This window comes from Anopheles arabiensis, chromosome 2 (genome assembly GCF_016920715.1).
Source record: "Anopheles arabiensis isolate DONGOLA chromosome 2, AaraD3, whole genome shotgun sequence".
NCBI classification, from domain to species: domain Eukaryota; kingdom Metazoa; phylum Arthropoda; class Insecta; order Diptera; family Culicidae; genus Anopheles; species Anopheles arabiensis.
This window is the reverse complement of record NC_053517.1, coordinates 108,590,254-108,606,667: the sequence shown is the minus strand read 5'-3', so window position 1 is coordinate 108,606,667 and position 16,414 is coordinate 108,590,254. Positions and strand designations below refer to the sequence as shown.

General features: G+C 48.1%; 4 protein-coding genes and 1 non-coding gene across 5 annotated transcripts; 2 read left to right on the top strand and 3 right to left on the bottom strand.

Annotated features, from left to right (window-relative positions):
• Positions 1 to 359: 359 nt before the first annotated feature.
• On the bottom strand, positions 360 to 1,785 carry LOC120896811 (alpha-tocopherol transfer protein-like). Its single transcript, XM_040301263.1, has 2 exons — positions 782 to 1,785; positions 360 to 709 (listed from the first exon to the last, which is right to left on the bottom strand). The coding sequence occupies exons 1-2, from the start codon at positions 1,520 to 1,522 to the stop codon at positions 455 to 457; spliced, it is 996 nt and encodes a 331-aa protein (XP_040157197.1). The 5' UTR covers positions 1,523 to 1,785; the 3' UTR covers positions 360 to 454.
• A 3,061-nt stretch (positions 1,786 to 4,846) lies between these two features.
• On the bottom strand, positions 4,847 to 6,933 carry LOC120896754 (retinaldehyde-binding protein 1-like). Its single transcript, XM_040301162.1, has 2 exons — positions 5,764 to 6,933; positions 4,847 to 5,691 (listed from the first exon to the last, which is right to left on the bottom strand). Exons 1-2 carry the CDS (start codon positions 6,619 to 6,621, stop codon positions 5,431 to 5,433), a joined length of 1,119 nt encoding a protein of 372 aa, XP_040157096.1. The 5' UTR covers positions 6,622 to 6,933; the 3' UTR covers positions 4,847 to 5,430.
• A 1,428-nt stretch (positions 6,934 to 8,361) lies between these two features.
• Positions 8,362 to 13,005, bottom strand: LOC120898549 (alpha-tocopherol transfer protein-like). Its single transcript, XM_040304551.1, has 2 exons — positions 10,228 to 13,005; positions 8,362 to 8,832 (listed from the first exon to the last, which is right to left on the bottom strand). Exons 1-2 carry the CDS (start codon positions 10,942 to 10,944, stop codon positions 8,569 to 8,571), a joined length of 981 nt encoding a protein of 326 aa, XP_040160485.1. The 5' UTR covers positions 10,945 to 13,005; the 3' UTR covers positions 8,362 to 8,568.
• A 95-nt stretch (positions 13,006 to 13,100) lies between these two features.
• LOC120898548 (retinaldehyde-binding protein 1-like) lies at positions 13,101 to 14,860 on the top strand. The gene is made up of 2 exons (XM_040304550.1): positions 13,101 to 13,987; positions 14,074 to 14,860. Exons 1-2 carry the CDS (start codon positions 13,268 to 13,270, stop codon positions 14,347 to 14,349), a joined length of 996 nt encoding a protein of 331 aa, XP_040160484.1. The 5' UTR covers positions 13,101 to 13,267; the 3' UTR covers positions 14,350 to 14,860.
• A 1,341-nt stretch (positions 14,861 to 16,201) lies between these two features.
• Trnav-uac lies at positions 16,202 to 16,274 on the top strand. Its single transcript has one exon. It is a non-coding gene; the product is annotated as a tRNA-Val (tRNA).
• The last annotated feature ends 140 nt before the right edge of the window (positions 16,275 to 16,414 follow it).

The window sequence follows — 16,414 nt, the reverse complement described above, 5'->3', positions numbered from 1 at the left end:
GCTGAGGGTCATCCTTGAATAAAGATTATCATTTCTAGTCACATCGGCGACTGCGGACTGGCCGGGTCATTCAAATTTTGACAAAAAAAGAAACGTTTTGTTTCACTCGATTATGGTTCCATCGTCCCCACCCGTCGGTGGTAGCATCACGTCAGGTGCTAATTATTATCATTGCCCGTCATGTCAACAGACGCTTCCACTACTCTCGTCTCTCTGTGACTCTTTCTACAAGGTCCAAAGCTCGATTTCAATATGCCATTCATAGCCATACACACACACACACATATATAGAAGGGGAAACAAAGCGAACCATTCCCACTTGTCTACAATTGTAAAATAAACACAAATCCCCCAGAGTATACATATTGATAAACAAATTGAAACGAACCAAAACGATACATACATCACAGTCTAACAGAATTACAGATTGGATTACATACTAAAAGCACGCTCGCTAGTCGAGCTGCAGCTTGCGGAAGCTTCCCACCGTTCCCGTTTCAATTTCTGCCACGTGCGACTTCTTGCAGCTGTCCATATCGCGCCCAACCTCGTAGTCCATCTCGTCCAGGGCCAGCAACTGGGGACGGTAGATGCGACAGCGCTGCTTGAACGCGGCAATGTGATCCTCCTTCGGGATCTTTCCACCGTACTCCTGGGGGATGAGCCGCTTGTCCACCTTTTTGTGCAGATCTTCCCAGCTGCGATGACACTGCGTGGAATGAAGTGAAAGATTTTCCTGCTTGAAGCACTAAACCATTACAAACTGTCGCCTTCTGCTTACCATGATACGATTGCGAAGCTTCTCGTTCATCAGCGCCAGCGTGTAGTTCGCGATCTTCAGCGCCAAACTCGGCGTGTTGACAAAGTGTAGCTCCTGGATGCGCATCGGCACCGCATTGTTCAGGTACGTCGCCAGATCGCGTATATCGTTCAGCGTCACCAGCCCCAACATGCCCATCGTAATGCCGGACAAATCGTACACCAGCACAAACCCAGCGCACTGCACAGACGCATCATCGTACAGCGTTTCGCCCACCAGCATATGCATCCGGCTGCCATGCCCAACCGTGTACACCTTCGGATCGAGCGTACCAGCATCGCCGAAAATCACCGTCCGACCACGTGCATCCTTCTCCAGCAGCGGATAGAGAAAGCCCGCCTCCACCAGCCCACACATCTCGCGATCCTCAATGTCTAGCCGCTTGAACCAGTGCGGATGCACCACCCGGCAGGCCAGATAGCGCTCCAGCATGTGCGACGCATTGATGAACGAGTATTTCTTCGTGCGCAGGAAGCGCAACAGAAAGCGTGCGTCCGTGCGGCAGCGCTTGATGTGCGGATGCTTCGCGATCCAGTCACGCAGCTGGGTCAGGCTCTGGTCACGAATCGTCGCATTTTCGCGCAGAAAGTCCCGCGCTAATTGCTGACAGTGTGCGTCCAGCTCGTCGATCTCGTTATCGTAGCGGGCGGGCGCTTTGTCCAGGTTCGGGGCCGGAAGCACCACTAGCTCGTCACTGGGCATGACTGGGATGTTACTAGTACAGATACACACAAACACAAATGAAAGAACAATCACTGACACGCACACACAAACGCACAAACACACTGTTCACCGGGAGAGTCCCAACCGCACCGGTCGACCGATCGAGACGAAATGAATCTGCGAGGCACACGATCGATGGTTTAATAATTAAAGATTCGGGTTTTGGGATGCTTGTGACGTGTTGCGCGTGTTGCAGTATGGAGGGAAGCAGCGTGGGGCATCTGTTTTGCTGGCGATCATGGGTTTGGATGCGATGGGGTGAGTATTACACGCGAAAGAAAGCGTTTCCAGTAGAATGGCAACCAGAGGTGACAATTGACTAGTCTAATACGAGTAGTTTAATGATCGAGCAAGTCAAGCTGCTTGGTTGTAGTGCATAGAAGAGAGAGCAGCAGTGATGCATATTACAGCGTCTTTTTCGCTGACGAAGTTGGTGAAACGATCGATGGGTAATGGATGATCCGGTGCAACAGCTCTATGACGTGGTTGGTGCAAATGGAAATATTGCACAGAAAGTAGCAATCAAATTCAATGGGGCGGAGTGATCTATTAGATGCATTATTCATGCGGGGATTTCAGAACATTTCTGTTGAGGAGTGGTTCAATAATTGTGGGTAAGTTTCGTAAAGAAGGATTGTATCGTGAGTTATGATTGAATTTAGCGTGATCTGTATGAGCTGGTTGTATGGAGCAGATGGTAAGTAAGCAGATTAGTGCATCACATGGAGCATGTTCAATTCGCGTTTTACATGAACATCCATGAACTACCGAAAATCTTTTGTAGTAGCACTTTGATTAAAATAAGCGAAATTTGTATTTCTGTGCATACTATTTCGTAAAATGACCCAAAATCAGCTCTTTGTTTGGCTTTCTTCAAAGCTCAAATAATAATAATACGATTCAAATGCGTTAATAAGCACGCATAGCGTTTACCCAAACTCTCATACAAATAAAGCTTAGCCTTACACACGCGCACACCTTCCCTACCCGATCAACGTCATCCCACAGACAGAAAAGCACAATTTCTTTTCATAAATTATGCCACGGGACATTTGAGCATTTCGGTGGTGCGTTGCAATCCACCACTACCACCTGGGATCCTCATCCATTTACGCAATCCATTCAGTTGGAGGGAAATATTGACGCAAGTGGTGGGTAAGTGCAAGTTCTTCGTATTAGTACGCGCCTCGAGCATACGAGCATGATGATGGTTGCTGAACCGCGGGATTACAAATGGACGGTAAAATAACACACACTCGCCGGAGGTGGAGGATGGAGCAAACGGAGACTCCAAATCAAAGCCCTCCGATCAGCCAGCCCGACAACGGCGACGACGCCAGCCAGCGCCAGCGCCATCGTTCAATTATTCAATTGTCATACCGAATCCATTCGCGGTCCTTTTCCACGAGCTTTGGCACTGTGTACTTTCACTACATACTGACGGCTCGAGCGATGGAAGAGCGGGAGATACTCATACAATTTTGAATAGGCTGGTCTGGGCATCCCTCAGACAAACAAAAAAGCAGCAAAAATCACCACCTCAGCCCCGTATGTCGTAATATGCTGCTGCCAAGATTGATGCTCTTGCGGTGCGTTTGGGGGTTTCAATTTTTTTGGGGCCATAGTGCTTACCCAACTGACCAATTGAACTGCCATTGCACACCGTCGCTGCTCGGTGGTTCCTTTTGCGTTTTTAGGACCGCGATGCGATGCACGGATGGATAAATGAGATGAAAAGTGCTTCGGTTCCCACTCTTCGCAGGCCGGCTAGCGGACTGGCGGATGCTGGGTGTGGCGTGAAAGGTGTGGCATTGCTTTGGTCAAGTGTCTGTATGTCGAAGCGTTCGAACCTGGGTGCAATATTCAATGGCGTGACGGTGTTTACGGTGCTTCTTGAACATTGCACCGGTTGGTGGGGATCGGGGCTGATATTGACGTGATAGTGCCATGCACACATCCACGACCTTAACCTCCAGGATGGGATGCAGGCACGCAACGTATGTGCTACCGGATTGACGGATTGAATAAACATTGGCGAAGAAATAAAGTGTAAAATTAACGTTAAACCTGTTGCAATGTGATATGAGTCCTTACATGGTCATATCTACTTTAACGGATGATGAAGAATTTAGCAGAGAAATGCAGTACATTGAATAACGGGCTATGAAGGAAGATTGAGGAGAGCTGAAGATTACGATTTGCGTTGCTGTGAACATTCAAACGTTCAATCAACCATTTTGTTGCAATTTCCAGAATCTTGGTGAGATCTGGGATTTAGTTGAGTCATTGCGAATTGGTATGATACATCGACCTTTTAATTTATTTTTTAAATTTTACTACAAGTCTCTGCTATATCAATTCTCTTTTTAGATTTGGCCCAATCGTACAACGTATATCATAATAGTCCTTCCTGCAAGTGTTCGAATTGAGATTCTAACTAAAATAAAGAAGCAGGCATCAAAGCTCTACGAATACTTAAGACTGCCAGACGGGATCAATTAAAGGGTTCATTCAATTCAGTAGATCTCATAGCTGTGGGATATTTGCTTGGTTCTTTCTTACTGGGGAATACACTTTATGTGAAAGAAATTGGACTCTGCATCATCAATTTTCGACAAACCAAACAGGAATTTCCGATGGGTCATAGAGTTCAATTCTCATCATATAATGTTCACTTGAAGAAACAGCCAAACAAGTGCCCCACAATTATACGAACTTCTGAATACCTCTGTTGGGCGATCCCATTGTACAGTCGTCAACTCGAATGACTCAATAACATGCCCGTCATGCGTTCAAGCCTAGAAAGGACCGTCTCCCCGCAGCAAGAAGTTTGACTATCCGGTTGGGTGGTAATTAATTAAGTCTTGAAAGTCTGTATAGGCCGGCATGTCCGCGTAGGACGTTACGCCAAATAGAAGAAAAAGAATGCCTCTATATCTTGTAATAGTTTGTTGTATAAACATCACATTTTTGTAATGATCATCCAACAATCCACATTGATGGACCCCTTGGATACCATAGTGGAAGCTTTTATTTGGCGGGAATGACGGACAAAAGCTTCGATTCATCTGAGCTTCTCAAAGCTTTGTTTGAGAGCTTTTCTGGTGAAATAAACAAACCTCTATTACATTCCATGGATGAAAGAATTTACTCATAGATTAAAGACCTTATAAGACATCATCATCAATCGTCATCATTCTTTGAGATTTTAGGCAACTGAAAGTTATGGAAGTTTGAATGACATATTCATAAAGTTCGATTTACTGTTTTGAAGATATTAATCACATTTCGGGAAGATCATCATACAGTGTAAGTAAAATAATACATTTTATTCTGGACCCATTCCAAACCCCTGCTTAAACGTAATACTGAATCTTATGCTGTTTGAAATGAATTTAGCTCCCTTTGACGTCACCGTTACAAAAAACCAGAATCGCACACATACACCCCAGAATCGAGGAAAAACAATCACTTATAACTGCGTTTGCAAGAACTCGTTTTTTGCCATCGACCCATTCTGAAGTGTTGTGATCGATGTTGATGAAACACAGTTTTAATAGAATTTTAGAAAGGATGAGTGGTTGCTGTTTTTTGTATACGCGCGAGCGCATATAGATACACCGTCCGTACGAAACCGTTTCTCACTTTGTCATTTAACATTTGCCAAATGCTACGTCATTTGGCGGACCGTGACTAAACAAAAATTCCACTGCAAATCAAAAACCAAAACAAAAAAAAACTAAACAAACATGTCTCCTTCACGCTTCTTGGCTGCGAGATTGGTTTGTTTTTGCCTTCGAGTGCCTTATACCAAGCTTTGGAGATAAGATAACCTTGCAGCAGCAGCTTATCACATTGAGGTGGAGGAAGACCCGCCAGAGGATGGTTCAATCGATCGAGAGCTTTCGGAAGCTGCCAACGGCACCATCGGCCACCACCTCGCCCACATCCTCGTGGACGGCCGCTTCTCGTGGATCCTTCAGATCGATCTCCATCTCGTCAAGCTCCAGCAGCGTAGTGCGCTTCGACCGAAGAAACTCTCTAAATCGTTCGTTCAGCACCTTCAGGGTGGCGCCGTTGCCACCGTATTCCAGGGGCAGCAGCTCCGGGGACACCTTCGCCCGTAACTCTTCCACCGTGCTGTGACACTTTGTAAGAGAAGAAACGCTCATTAAAAACACGTTGTCAACTTGTCACTCAGTTATTCAGGCTATAATTACATGAATGCGGGCACGAAGCTTCTCACTTGCGAACGACAAACAGTACTTGCTGATTTGTGCCGCAAACGTGGGCACACTGACGAAATGGTTCTCCTTCAACCGCACCGGCACACAGTTGATTACGCTCCGCAAGTAGCCGGCCAGGTTGTCCAGCGTCCAGCACGTGACGTGTGCCATCGTCATGCCGCCATTGTCGAAGATGTGCGTAAAGCCGGCTATCTGGTTCGCTTCCTCGTCCAGCAACGCTTCCGCCACCAGCATGTTCAACCGTATCATCGTGTCCGAGTTGTACCGCTGGGCGTCAAAGTTCCTCACCACACCGAAGATCACAATCCGTCCACTCGCCGGATCACGTCCGATCGGCACCAAACAGCACGCATCCAGTACCGCCCCGAGATCCGCATCTTCCGGATCAAGCCGGGCGAACCAGCGTGGATACGTCTGGCGCATGGTCAGATAACGTTCCAGCATCTCGCAAGCCATCGGGACGGAGAACTTTTTCACGCGCAAAAATCGCAACAGAAAGCGATCGTCCGTGCGGCACCGGTGGAGTCGCCCATTCTGCCGGATCCACTCACGCATCGCGGCCAGCGATTGGTCGCGCAGCTTGTCCTCTTCCCGCAGTTCCGTGGTTGCAATCTGGTCCAGCAAGCCGGACAGCCCATCGCACGGGAAGAACGTTTCAGCACGTTGGGCCATTTGCGCAGACCGATCTTTTCCGCACGAAACGGAACACACTACTGGGGAGCGCACGGTCCAGAGCCCGAGAACCCGGCTTGCTGTGTTTGTGTCGGCGCTCTGTTTAATAACATACAGCCCTTCCCCCTTCTCAACCTGGCTCCACCGCGGAAACGTCATTCGCGGACGATTACGATGGAGGCAGTGGGTATGTGTTTTTTTTGTAATTTTTCGTTTGCCACCCCATGACGGGAGGTAACCGTTGAAATGTGTGCCTGTTGTTGCTGGAGTCGGTGATCGAGCGGATTTTTGAACCCACTTCCAGCCCGCTCACGGGGGTTCACTGAAAGGGGTTTTGGGAGATACATTTAATTGACTGTGTCTGACTGACGCACCCGCGACCCGTTCTCTCTCTCTCGTACAAACCGGCAGCAAACATATTCGCCCGCCCGCAAGTGACTGTCAATGATGAGCCTAGAGGGAAGGAGATGCGGAGAGCTCGGGTTGAAGCAACTGCTGCGTTTATAGTTTATTTGTTTACTTTGGGGCGAGGGTGATGGAAAGAGATGGAGACTCTCTGACACACACACACGAACAGGGACGTAAATATCACATCATTGTGAATGATTGCAGAAGAGCGCAATGGGAGAAGATAGATACGGCGTTGCTGGCGCGCGTTGAAGGGTTCGTATCTCAAATCTCTGCCGTAATGATGGTTGCGATATGACAGTGTGCGTTATTACATTGTTAGAATTATATCACTGTAATGAGATGGTGGTGGGGACAACTATCTGATGGAAGAATGAGTGTGCGTATATAGGAAGGGTAGATCAATTATGCGCCTCGCAAGATGCTGTTCGATTGTTATCAAACGGAAACGAACTCTGTAAGGGCGTGACTCTGTAAAAGCGTTTAGTCTATAGGAAGGTAGAGCATACTTAAAATAAATAAATAGAGATCATCAGAACACAAAACGACCTTGAAAAGATGTAGTATGTTCTCGAGTGAATTGAATAATGCCATCAGATTGCATACCTTTAGGCGTGTTTGAGCTTCGTATTGCATACCTTGTAACAAGTGCACCTCAAAGGTAGGCAATGCGTATTTCAAACTATTCCTCTTAATGTTTAACAACTTTCACATACTTTTATGAGAAGTTTAAACCTAATCCTAGTTCGTTGCATAATCACATTTCACCTTTCACTCGGTATTTGTCAATTTATACCTAAATTTACCTATAAAGGCAAACTCCTCTAGGCAATTGATCGAGCATTGTATCCTAGTCTAGTTCATGGAAAAAACTCTTTATAGGTTTTAGGCATCGAACAGATTATACATGTTATCCGTTTACGCTAACATCCATTCCAGTCATGCAATCACAATTTGGAAACACTCCCGAAACACACGAAAGAAACTGTCTTATTTCCTTCTCCCAAAAACGCATATACACAAAGCAAAAGAGACACAGATGAATGTCATTCATCAACACAGGAATGTGTACGGGGTGCACCGCGGTGGAATAGACAAACCAACGACACCGCGAACACGGCGCATACAATGACCGACGAATGTCAAAATTGGCCGTGGGGACAATCGACACCATCGCGCGGTCTGCATGTCTGGAGAAACCGATCGTAAACAAAGACCGATTGATAGGTACTATTTGGAGGCTGTTAAATCATACCCGAACCCGTGTGGATGGTGTTTGAGAGGCGTTGCTGTGTTCCAGCTATGATTGATCGGAGAGCAGCTGCTGCTGCTGCAGGCGACGAACGCACATTTTTCAAACGGTGTTTTTGGTTTTGAGTGTTTTATTATAATCATTTTATTCGTGAGCTCGTTACAGCGGCCCTTTTTTGCAGATACCTTAGTGCAGCTAACTTCTAATACCCTAAAGAGTGGAATAAAACCGACTCGGTATGTGGTAGACACCGTGCACAAAACGGATGGAAGGTGAGTTATGCTTTCCAAAACAGCTAATCACTAAACATAATACAATACAATACAACCCTATGAGCCTACCGATATGCTACCGTCGCGATGGAGATGGGAAGTGGCGTGTGGAAGAGAGTTGGAACCGGAAATACACTTATAAATAACGTAAATGTTGCGCATGCAACAGACACGCTAGTCGATGTCCAGCTTGCGGAAGCTGCCCACCATCCCCGCGTCGATACCGCCCGGCGCACAGCCGGTCTTGCTCCACACGGAGGAAAACTTGGCCACATCAATCTCCATCTGGTCGAGCAGCTGCAGCTCGTCGCGGCTTTCGCGGATGCGCTTGCTGTACACGTGCGTGAGGGCTTTCGGTTCTTCGGTTTGATCGGTGTACTCCGTTGGTAGCAGCGTCTTGCCCAGGTAGCTTACCGCCTCATTAATGGTTTTGTGGAACTGTTGAGGGAAACAAAGGAAGAAAAAAAAACATGTTTGTTAGTCAATATCGCTGGCAAGGGTTTACGTCATGCTAAATTCAAAAGATTAAGATAAGATGTCTTTTCACCGCCAGACACATAAAAAACCACAATAATGGTAGCGCGCACACACGTGTCTGGCCGATGGGTGGGCGAATCAGTTGCCCAAAAAGTCAATGTTCCCGCGAACGTCACGGGATATTTTATCTTAAAACTGGTTTCTGCGTCTAGATCGTGTTCTTTACAGATCTCGCAACAAATATAATGCGCGAACGGCGATACCGGTCCTGGACAATCTTCATTGGTTGACTCCCAGTTTGGGTTGTTTTCGCGTGTGGATGATAACTTTTACGACCAAGCTGAGGTGAGGTCGTACCTGTCTTCCCGAATCTAGCGTGTGGCATTGATTTACAACTTAAACTGCTGATTATTATAGCTATTTCAGCCTCTGGGACTTCCATACGAAGTTTAGGGACGTCATTGGAGTTCAAATCGAAGGTTTCGTTATTTTTAAAGCTAACCTTTCATTTAACAGCAAACCAAATCAAATGGAATTGCCCCAAAAAAAACGATCTCCTTCACGATGTTTTGCAAACGCTCTGCCAAACCATTATCAGTTTAGTGTCATTGGAAAACCCCTACTAATGTTGATTTGCAAAGGCACACCAGACAGTTTTTTTTTGTCGGTACTGAATTTAGATTTCTCTGCGCATACATTATGTATATTAGTCACTCCGATTTAGAAATCGAACTGTCTTCTGGGAGCTTGGAGATGGTCCCCATATCCATTTACCTTTCTTTCTCTCTTTCGACGACACGCGGGCAAGCAATTTCGCCAATTTAGCAACATCCTCCAAGAGGTTTCTCTTTCTCCAAAAAAGCATGAACTCGCATGATCGCATGATCGGATCTGCTTGATCGGATGATTTGAAATGTCAGCGACTAGCCCCCCCACACACATACACAAGACAATTTCCACCCAACAGGGCCGGACATTGCAACTTCTTGGAGGGCGTTGGTGGGGTTGAGAGAATTCCCAACTCAATCCACAACTAAGACCACACCAAAACGCTAGTTTTTTGGAGGCCTTTTGTCACGTTTCACGGAGTCAGCGGCGTTGCGTAAGTACCGTTTTCCGATTGCGCCAAACATTGTGGTGGCCTACAAATCTTCAAAGCGCCTCATTTCTTCTCACACTGTCCACACACACACACCGGCACCCAAAAATACCAACCCCGCACATGAATTCACAAACGGCCACAACAAAACGCAGGCGCTCCAAATTCGGAAAGGTGTGAACCGCACTGCACTGCGTCTTTATCGCCGGCCCAAGGTTCGTTGTGGTCGTCACCCATTGTCATCCGCTACTACTTACAAAGAACCGATGCTTCAGCTTGGGGCTGACGTAGGCAAACAGCAGATCCACGATAGATGCAGCCACCTTCGGCAGCCGGATGACGTGAATTTCCCGGCAGCGGATCGGCAGCAGGTGGTTGATGTACGGCCCAATGTTGCGCATCTCGCTCAGCCGGAACAGCGTGAAGTGTGCCATCGATGCTTCGTAACAGTCCACGATCAGTACCACGCCGGCCACCTGCACCATCTCGTCGCAGGACAAAATCTCCATGTTCATATGCAGAAACCGTATCAGATCCTCCAGGTCGTACTTGTCCACGCGGAAGTTGCGCGACTTGATCAGTATCACGATCTGGCCCTTGGCGTCGAACCCGAGCACGTGGAACACCTCCTCCTCGCCGAGCGCCACCATCGTCTTCTCGAACGGGTCCAGCCCCTGGAACCAGTGCGGGAACGTCTGGCGAAGGGCTAGATATCGTTCCAGCATTTCGCACGCCTTCGGGATGGAGAACTTGCGCTGGCGCAGAAAGCGCAGCAGAAACACCGCATCCGTGCGGCAGCGGCGGATGTACGGATGCTTCGCTATCCACTGGCGCATCTGATCGATGGCCTGCTTGCGGATGTGATCGTCCTCGCGCAGCTGGTCCGCCGCCAGCTTCCGGTACTGCTCGGGCAGGCTGCACCGATACTCGTCGAACTTTTCCGGACACTTCTCGACACCGTAGGTGACCGTCATGATGCTGCTGCTGTGTTGTGTTGTTCCTGTTGTGTTCACGATCACCTCCAAACACCAACTGACACTGACGGTCGGTGCGCTCGGTCTGCGAAAGCTCCGGCCCAATCGTCGTCGGGGTGGAAGAATAACGCACTTTCCCTTTCCACCGCAGAGAGGCACGGCACGGCACGGCGTGGCCAGGTAGTCGCAGTTTGTGCTTGTCCGTCTTTCTTTGTCTTCTGTTTCGCGTTGGCTCGGGATCTATTGTCGAACCATCGAACTTCTTCGTCTTTCCACTGTTTCCATCACGTGGAGCAACTGGTTTTCGGAACGCCGAGCGCCGGATGAGACGGTTCGTCTTCATGCGACATGCTTGGCGAGGGGGTCTTTGAAAATCGGGAGCAAAAGAGTCTGTCCGGGAGAGGTTGGGGTAGCTTAGTCAGTGTCCAAAAAGTTGGCCACTCCGCACCATGCCATATGGTAAAACTACACCCCAATCAACGCTTGGCTAACACACTTTGCCGTTGGCGTAGCCTTGTGCCGAAATGCAAAATCCATCGAACTGGCGGTTTGGCAATCAACGGGGGTGCCACACTGTTTATTGGGATCAAAACGCGCAGATAGTAAACGCAAATGCGCGTTCCGTTCGTTACGCCCGAACGAAGCGTTGGAAAGATCGTTTCGCAGCAGCACAAGTTCACCCTTTTGGCCAAACCAGAAAGAAAAAGCCCGTTTGACCTTTGCATTGATTCCATTCCCATTGGCACAGGGCCCCCGGGAAGCAGGCACGCGCGGTCAAGCTGGTTTCAAAGGATGCAGCAGCAACCAAATTCAAGGTCCTGTTTGGTGCCACTAAGCAAAGGTAAACCAGTATACCAGCCTTTAAGACCCTGCAGCGGGACTTTCCGGGGTTTGGTTGTCACTAGCGCACTAGTCACCCAGCATTCCGACAAGCGTATGATCTCTTTTCGACAACATTAGCATCATAGACAAACAGCGTTTGTTTTCGTGGGACGAGGAGCTCGTGTTGTTGGATGTCCGTGTCCGGCTTAATGGATCTTTTAAACATGCAAACAAGGCTGCGTTGTGTAGCTCCTCGCATGCCGGGAATATTGAAAAAACACACACACGCACACACCGATCACGATGGTAAAGGATAGCGAAACTATTAACGAGATGGTCAACCGTCCAGCGTCGTCACAGATAAGTGTGTGAAGGACAGAGAGTTCGACTTCGCATCGGCAGAATAGGTCAGGGTCTTTCTTTTACGCCGCACTTCGCACAGGATATGGCCCGGGTTCGGTGGCAGGTTAAAGTGGTTACACCGTAGGGTTTGGCCCTCTGTAACAGAAGATCGTACTGTCCTATGCTGCCGACACGTACACACACACACACGTGAAGGTATTGCATAAGCTCAATCTCATGACTGCGAAATCGATGGCTGTGTTAAGTTGACTGTTAAGACGCAGCTTTTCTGTATCGTCATCGCTTTGTGCAACCATCCACACACAAACACACACAATCGGGGGCTTCTGTTTTCTGCTCTGGATCCGCAATCCGCTTGTAACGCAGGAGGAGTCACCGTCGTCTGCGTCTTTTAATTACGCTTTTTTAGTGGGTTTTAAGCCACAACGACCCGATCGTAATAGATACACACAACACAAAGCACAATTTGCCTGTTGCGAGAGCAAACGTTGTCGATCGTTTTGGATCGTTAGATTAGGGTTTTGTTTGCGGTTCACGTTTGAGATGGGAAACTGTGTTGACGTGGAAAGCTGTAGAAAGCTTTAGGCAAACTATTTTGGTCGTAGTTGAACAGCCACAAAACACAAAACACCTTACACCGAAAGGGGCGATGATGGCGTCACGCAACTTCCTTATATCACAACACCGATTCCCGCATGTCGTCGTACCTGAATCGATCGATCGAACACTAGAAAGCTGTTAACCCGGTAGCGGCATCTTGTTGACTGAAGTTCTCAGCGCACATTTCTGGAGCAAACCCGATTTCACCCCGAGACCCGAGCCCCAAGATCCAACCAACACGCGCGCAAAACCAATCATTATCATATAATTGCAAATGAGCGTGTGAAACATGGACCTGCATTAGACAATTAGCGAAGGTGGCGGCCCCGTATCGGCTCAGGTCAGCGCAAAAAAAAACTGGGGCTGGAAAGATCGCACTAACCTGCTCTCCGGAGGCAGGACGCTGCCACAGTTTGGCTCGAGCCACGGTTCTAGCAACACCAGCGATTAGAAGGAACTCTCACAGCCATCTGTGACAGTGTACGCAGCGCGCTCAAATTGTACCTCGAAAGGTGTTACTTCCTCCCGAAATCACATCATGCACTACGAAGACGTGATGGACAAACGTCCTCGAGCGTACGCACCGTATCGGACGACATTGGACGAGCGTGACTTGGTGCGGGCCGCGGAAGAGCTGCACGAAAACGAGGACACGCGCGAATCATCCCTTGCGCTGATGCGTGAGTTTATCGCAAAACATCCGCAAATCGTACGCTGCCGGACGGATCCGGTGTTTCTGTTGCGGTTTTTGCGGTACAGGAAGTTTAACGTCAACGATGCTTGCGCAACGCTGGAAGGCGGGTTGGCGTTTTTGATGCGCATGCGAACACTATACGGGGCGGAGGTGAGCAGCTTCCATCCCAATGTGCAGCGTATGGTGGAGCTGGATGCGATCGTACCGCTTGGGCAGGACCGACAGCGACGTACGGTCATACTGGTGCGCGTGGGTGCAATGGATCCGAAGGAAACGACCGCACTGCTGCAGATGAGGCTCGGTGCGCTCGTCATTAACACGTGCCTGGAGTACGAGCGGACACAGGTGCACGGGACGGTATGGGTGGTGGACTGTTCCGGCATGACGATGGCACACGTGGGGATGTGGGGCCTGAGCGAGGTGAAGATGATGGCCGACTCCATCAACGAGGTCGTGACGATGTTCGTGAAGGAGGTGCACATGGTGAAGGTGCCGAGGATCACCTGGATGCTGCTGGACTTGCTGCTGCCCTTGTTGAGTCCGAAAATAAGGGACCGATTCAAGGTACACCATGTCGTTTCCATGTGAACTTGTGAACTCCATAACCCACCTGTTTCTAACTATTCTTCTTCTTCTTCTACTCTTCGCAGTTTCATCGCACCGAACAAGAACTACACAGTGCGATCGATCAAACGCTCCTCCCGACGACGTGCGGTGGGCAGCAAAGCTTGAAGCAAGCTACGGACAACTTTCGCGACATGTTCGAGAAGCAAACGAAATGGTTCAAGCTCGAGGAACAGTTCCTGATGGATCTTTCCATACCGGCGCCAGGTAGTTCGGGCTCATCAGCACGCACCGCCCATCGCAACGAGTTCCCCGGCGAGGAGTCGATGGTTGGAAGCTTCCGGAAGTTGACCGTCGATTGAGCTCGACCACCGCCGGAGGGTACTCGGGTGTTCGGTCTTCCAATCCGGTTACGTAGCATTCCGGAGAACCAGATGGTCGTCATTGGTGCACGGTACGGTGAAGAATCTACTACCAAAGAGTAAGTCAATTAGCAGCAACAGCAGCACCACCACGACCCTTAGAACCGGGCTGGTGTCATAACGTGAGCGCGCGCTTGGGTCGGTCAGAGTTTACATCTTAGATAATTGCGATCGATATACCTGATCACAGTAGTGTGAAGGTGTGTTTGCGTGCCGTTGCGTGCCGTATATGTTGATAAGTTGCATTCTAGCGTTGTATTTTTGTTGTTCTGTTCACAAGGAAGTGGCAATTGTAACAATTTTTAGACAATAAGAAATGAACGTTCACACTACAAATGTTGATGCACCTTAGCGCTAGGGCTTGTTAGATTGTAAGCGTTGCTTTCCGCATGGTGATTGTAAACACTTTCTTCAATTAGCATCGATAACAGACAATAAACGATTAATTGCATTCCGATAGTGAAAGGGGACCTATTCGTAGGCAACAAAATGCCTGCAATCATTCAACCTGTAATCGTGTGGTTGGGTGTAATTACCGTGCTCAAAGTCTCACGACCGATCATCGATATGCATCGACAGGCGGTGCCGGTGAAGAAATGCAATCCGCGCGCATTCTCCTAATGGCTAGACCTACTAGACACTAGAATTAGCGTCCGAAGCGTGGACACGTCCCGTCGGCCAAACCCCCTCTTTGTTGCGTTACGCCTCTGTAACTGACCTTGACTACAACAGTTTGTTGATGAAATTCCGTACCTCGCTGACAAGCCGTTTGGACGGTCCGATGATGCTGGGGCAGGTGCAGCATTTCACCATCCGTAGCCGAGCGACTCTGACCTTCGAAACGTAACGCCCGAACCATAGCCTACCGCAAAACTGACATATTCCATCGCCGTATCATCGCCGTTCGCGATATCAATCATACGTAACTTAACGAAACGAGACTCTGCCTCTTCTAACACGCAGCAGTGATGACAACAATCGGTTTAAATAAAAAAACTCGACTTGTGCCATCACCAACACCGCCGTCGGCTATTTCCGAGGGGAGGTAGAGGGGAGCGAGGTTTAATTTATGAACTAGCGAAAAGCACACATTTTCCAACCGGTCATTTCGAAAAACCGAAACTACGCTTGAATAAGCGGCAGCCAAAAATATCAACCACGGGGTGAAAAAAATCACTCCTCAAACCAACAGACATTTTCGTCTCGGATATGGCAATCGTCTTGCGGGGTGCCCTCCATTGTCTGGTGGTAGCCCTTATGTCGTTAGGTTTGATCCGCCCGAAGGTCAGACGATCGTAGATAGAATGCACTTTTCCAATCAGTTTTCGGCGCGAGGGTGATAATCGAGTTTGTGTAAGTTTGAGGCGTTCCGAAACTCATTGGCTATGATTAAATCGTGTCACGATTCGGCCAGACAGTTGATTTGTTTCGTTGGTGTTGATTTAATTTTGCAACGGTACGTGGTGAAGGGGAGAGAAGAAATAATATTTAATTAGTTAAACTATGCTGTACCAGAGAAGTAAACAAATTTATGCTCATAATGAATCTTATAATTTATAATGTTAATTTTGATAGCTTTCTAAGTTATAAAACTAAAAATTAGTCAAAACATTAACAAATAAAATTCATGCGTGAAATGTAAAGGTACTAACTTGAAAACAGCGTTGAACATCATAACCACAGCAAATGTGTTTCGTGTACCATCACCTTCATCATTCACTAGCAATACATCACTGCGCATGACCGAGCGTCTACGTTTTTATAGGGCTTTGAGCACCCCTTCACCATCAGCGGTTCCATAGTGTAGCGGTTATCACGTCTGCTTTACACGCAGAAGGTCTCCAGTTCGATCCTGGATGGAACCAAGAAAACTTTTTTGCACACTCCGCACGGTTTCCATTTTCCCTACGTATTGTTGACACTTCTCTTCTTAGTATGGTGAGATTTTATCGTTTTTCTTATGCAAATTACTTTTTTAAGGTTACTCCACACTTGACACACTCGA

What these genes read in the sequence shown, in the direction of transcription:
- LOC120896811 (XM_040301263.1), bottom strand. Translation starts at nt 1,522, where the DNA reads ATGCCCAGTGACGAGCTAGTGGTGCTTCCGGCCCCGAACCTGGACAAA. An exon ending in AGCTTCGCAATCGTATCATG is followed by an intron (nt 710 to 781) that starts GTAAGCAGAAGG and finishes CATTCCACGCAG; the next exon opens with TGTCATCGCAGCTGGGAAGA.
- LOC120896754 (XM_040301162.1), bottom strand. Translation starts at nt 6,621, where the DNA reads ATGACGTTTCCGCGGTGGAGCCAGGTTGAGAAGGGGGAAGGGCTGTAT. An exon ending in AGCTTCGTGCCCGCATTCAT is followed by an intron (nt 5,692 to 5,763) that starts GTAATTATAGCC and finishes TCTCTTACAAAG; the next exon opens with TGTCACAGCACGGTGGAAGA.
- LOC120898549 (XM_040304551.1), bottom strand. Translation starts at nt 10,944, where the DNA reads ATGACGGTCACCTACGGTGTCGAGAAGTGTCCGGAAAAGTTCGACGAG. An exon ending in AGCTGAAGCATCGGTTCTTT is followed by an intron (nt 8,833 to 10,227) that starts GTAAGTAGTAGC and finishes TTCCCTCAACAG; the next exon opens with TTCCACAAAACCATTAATGA.
- LOC120898548 (XM_040304550.1), top strand. Translation starts at nt 13,268, where the DNA reads ATGCACTACGAAGACGTGATGGACAAACGTCCTCGAGCGTACGCACCG. An exon ending in AAATAAGGGACCGATTCAAG is followed by an intron (nt 13,988 to 14,073) that starts GTACACCATGTC and finishes TACTCTTCGCAG; the next exon opens with TTTCATCGCACCGAACAAGA.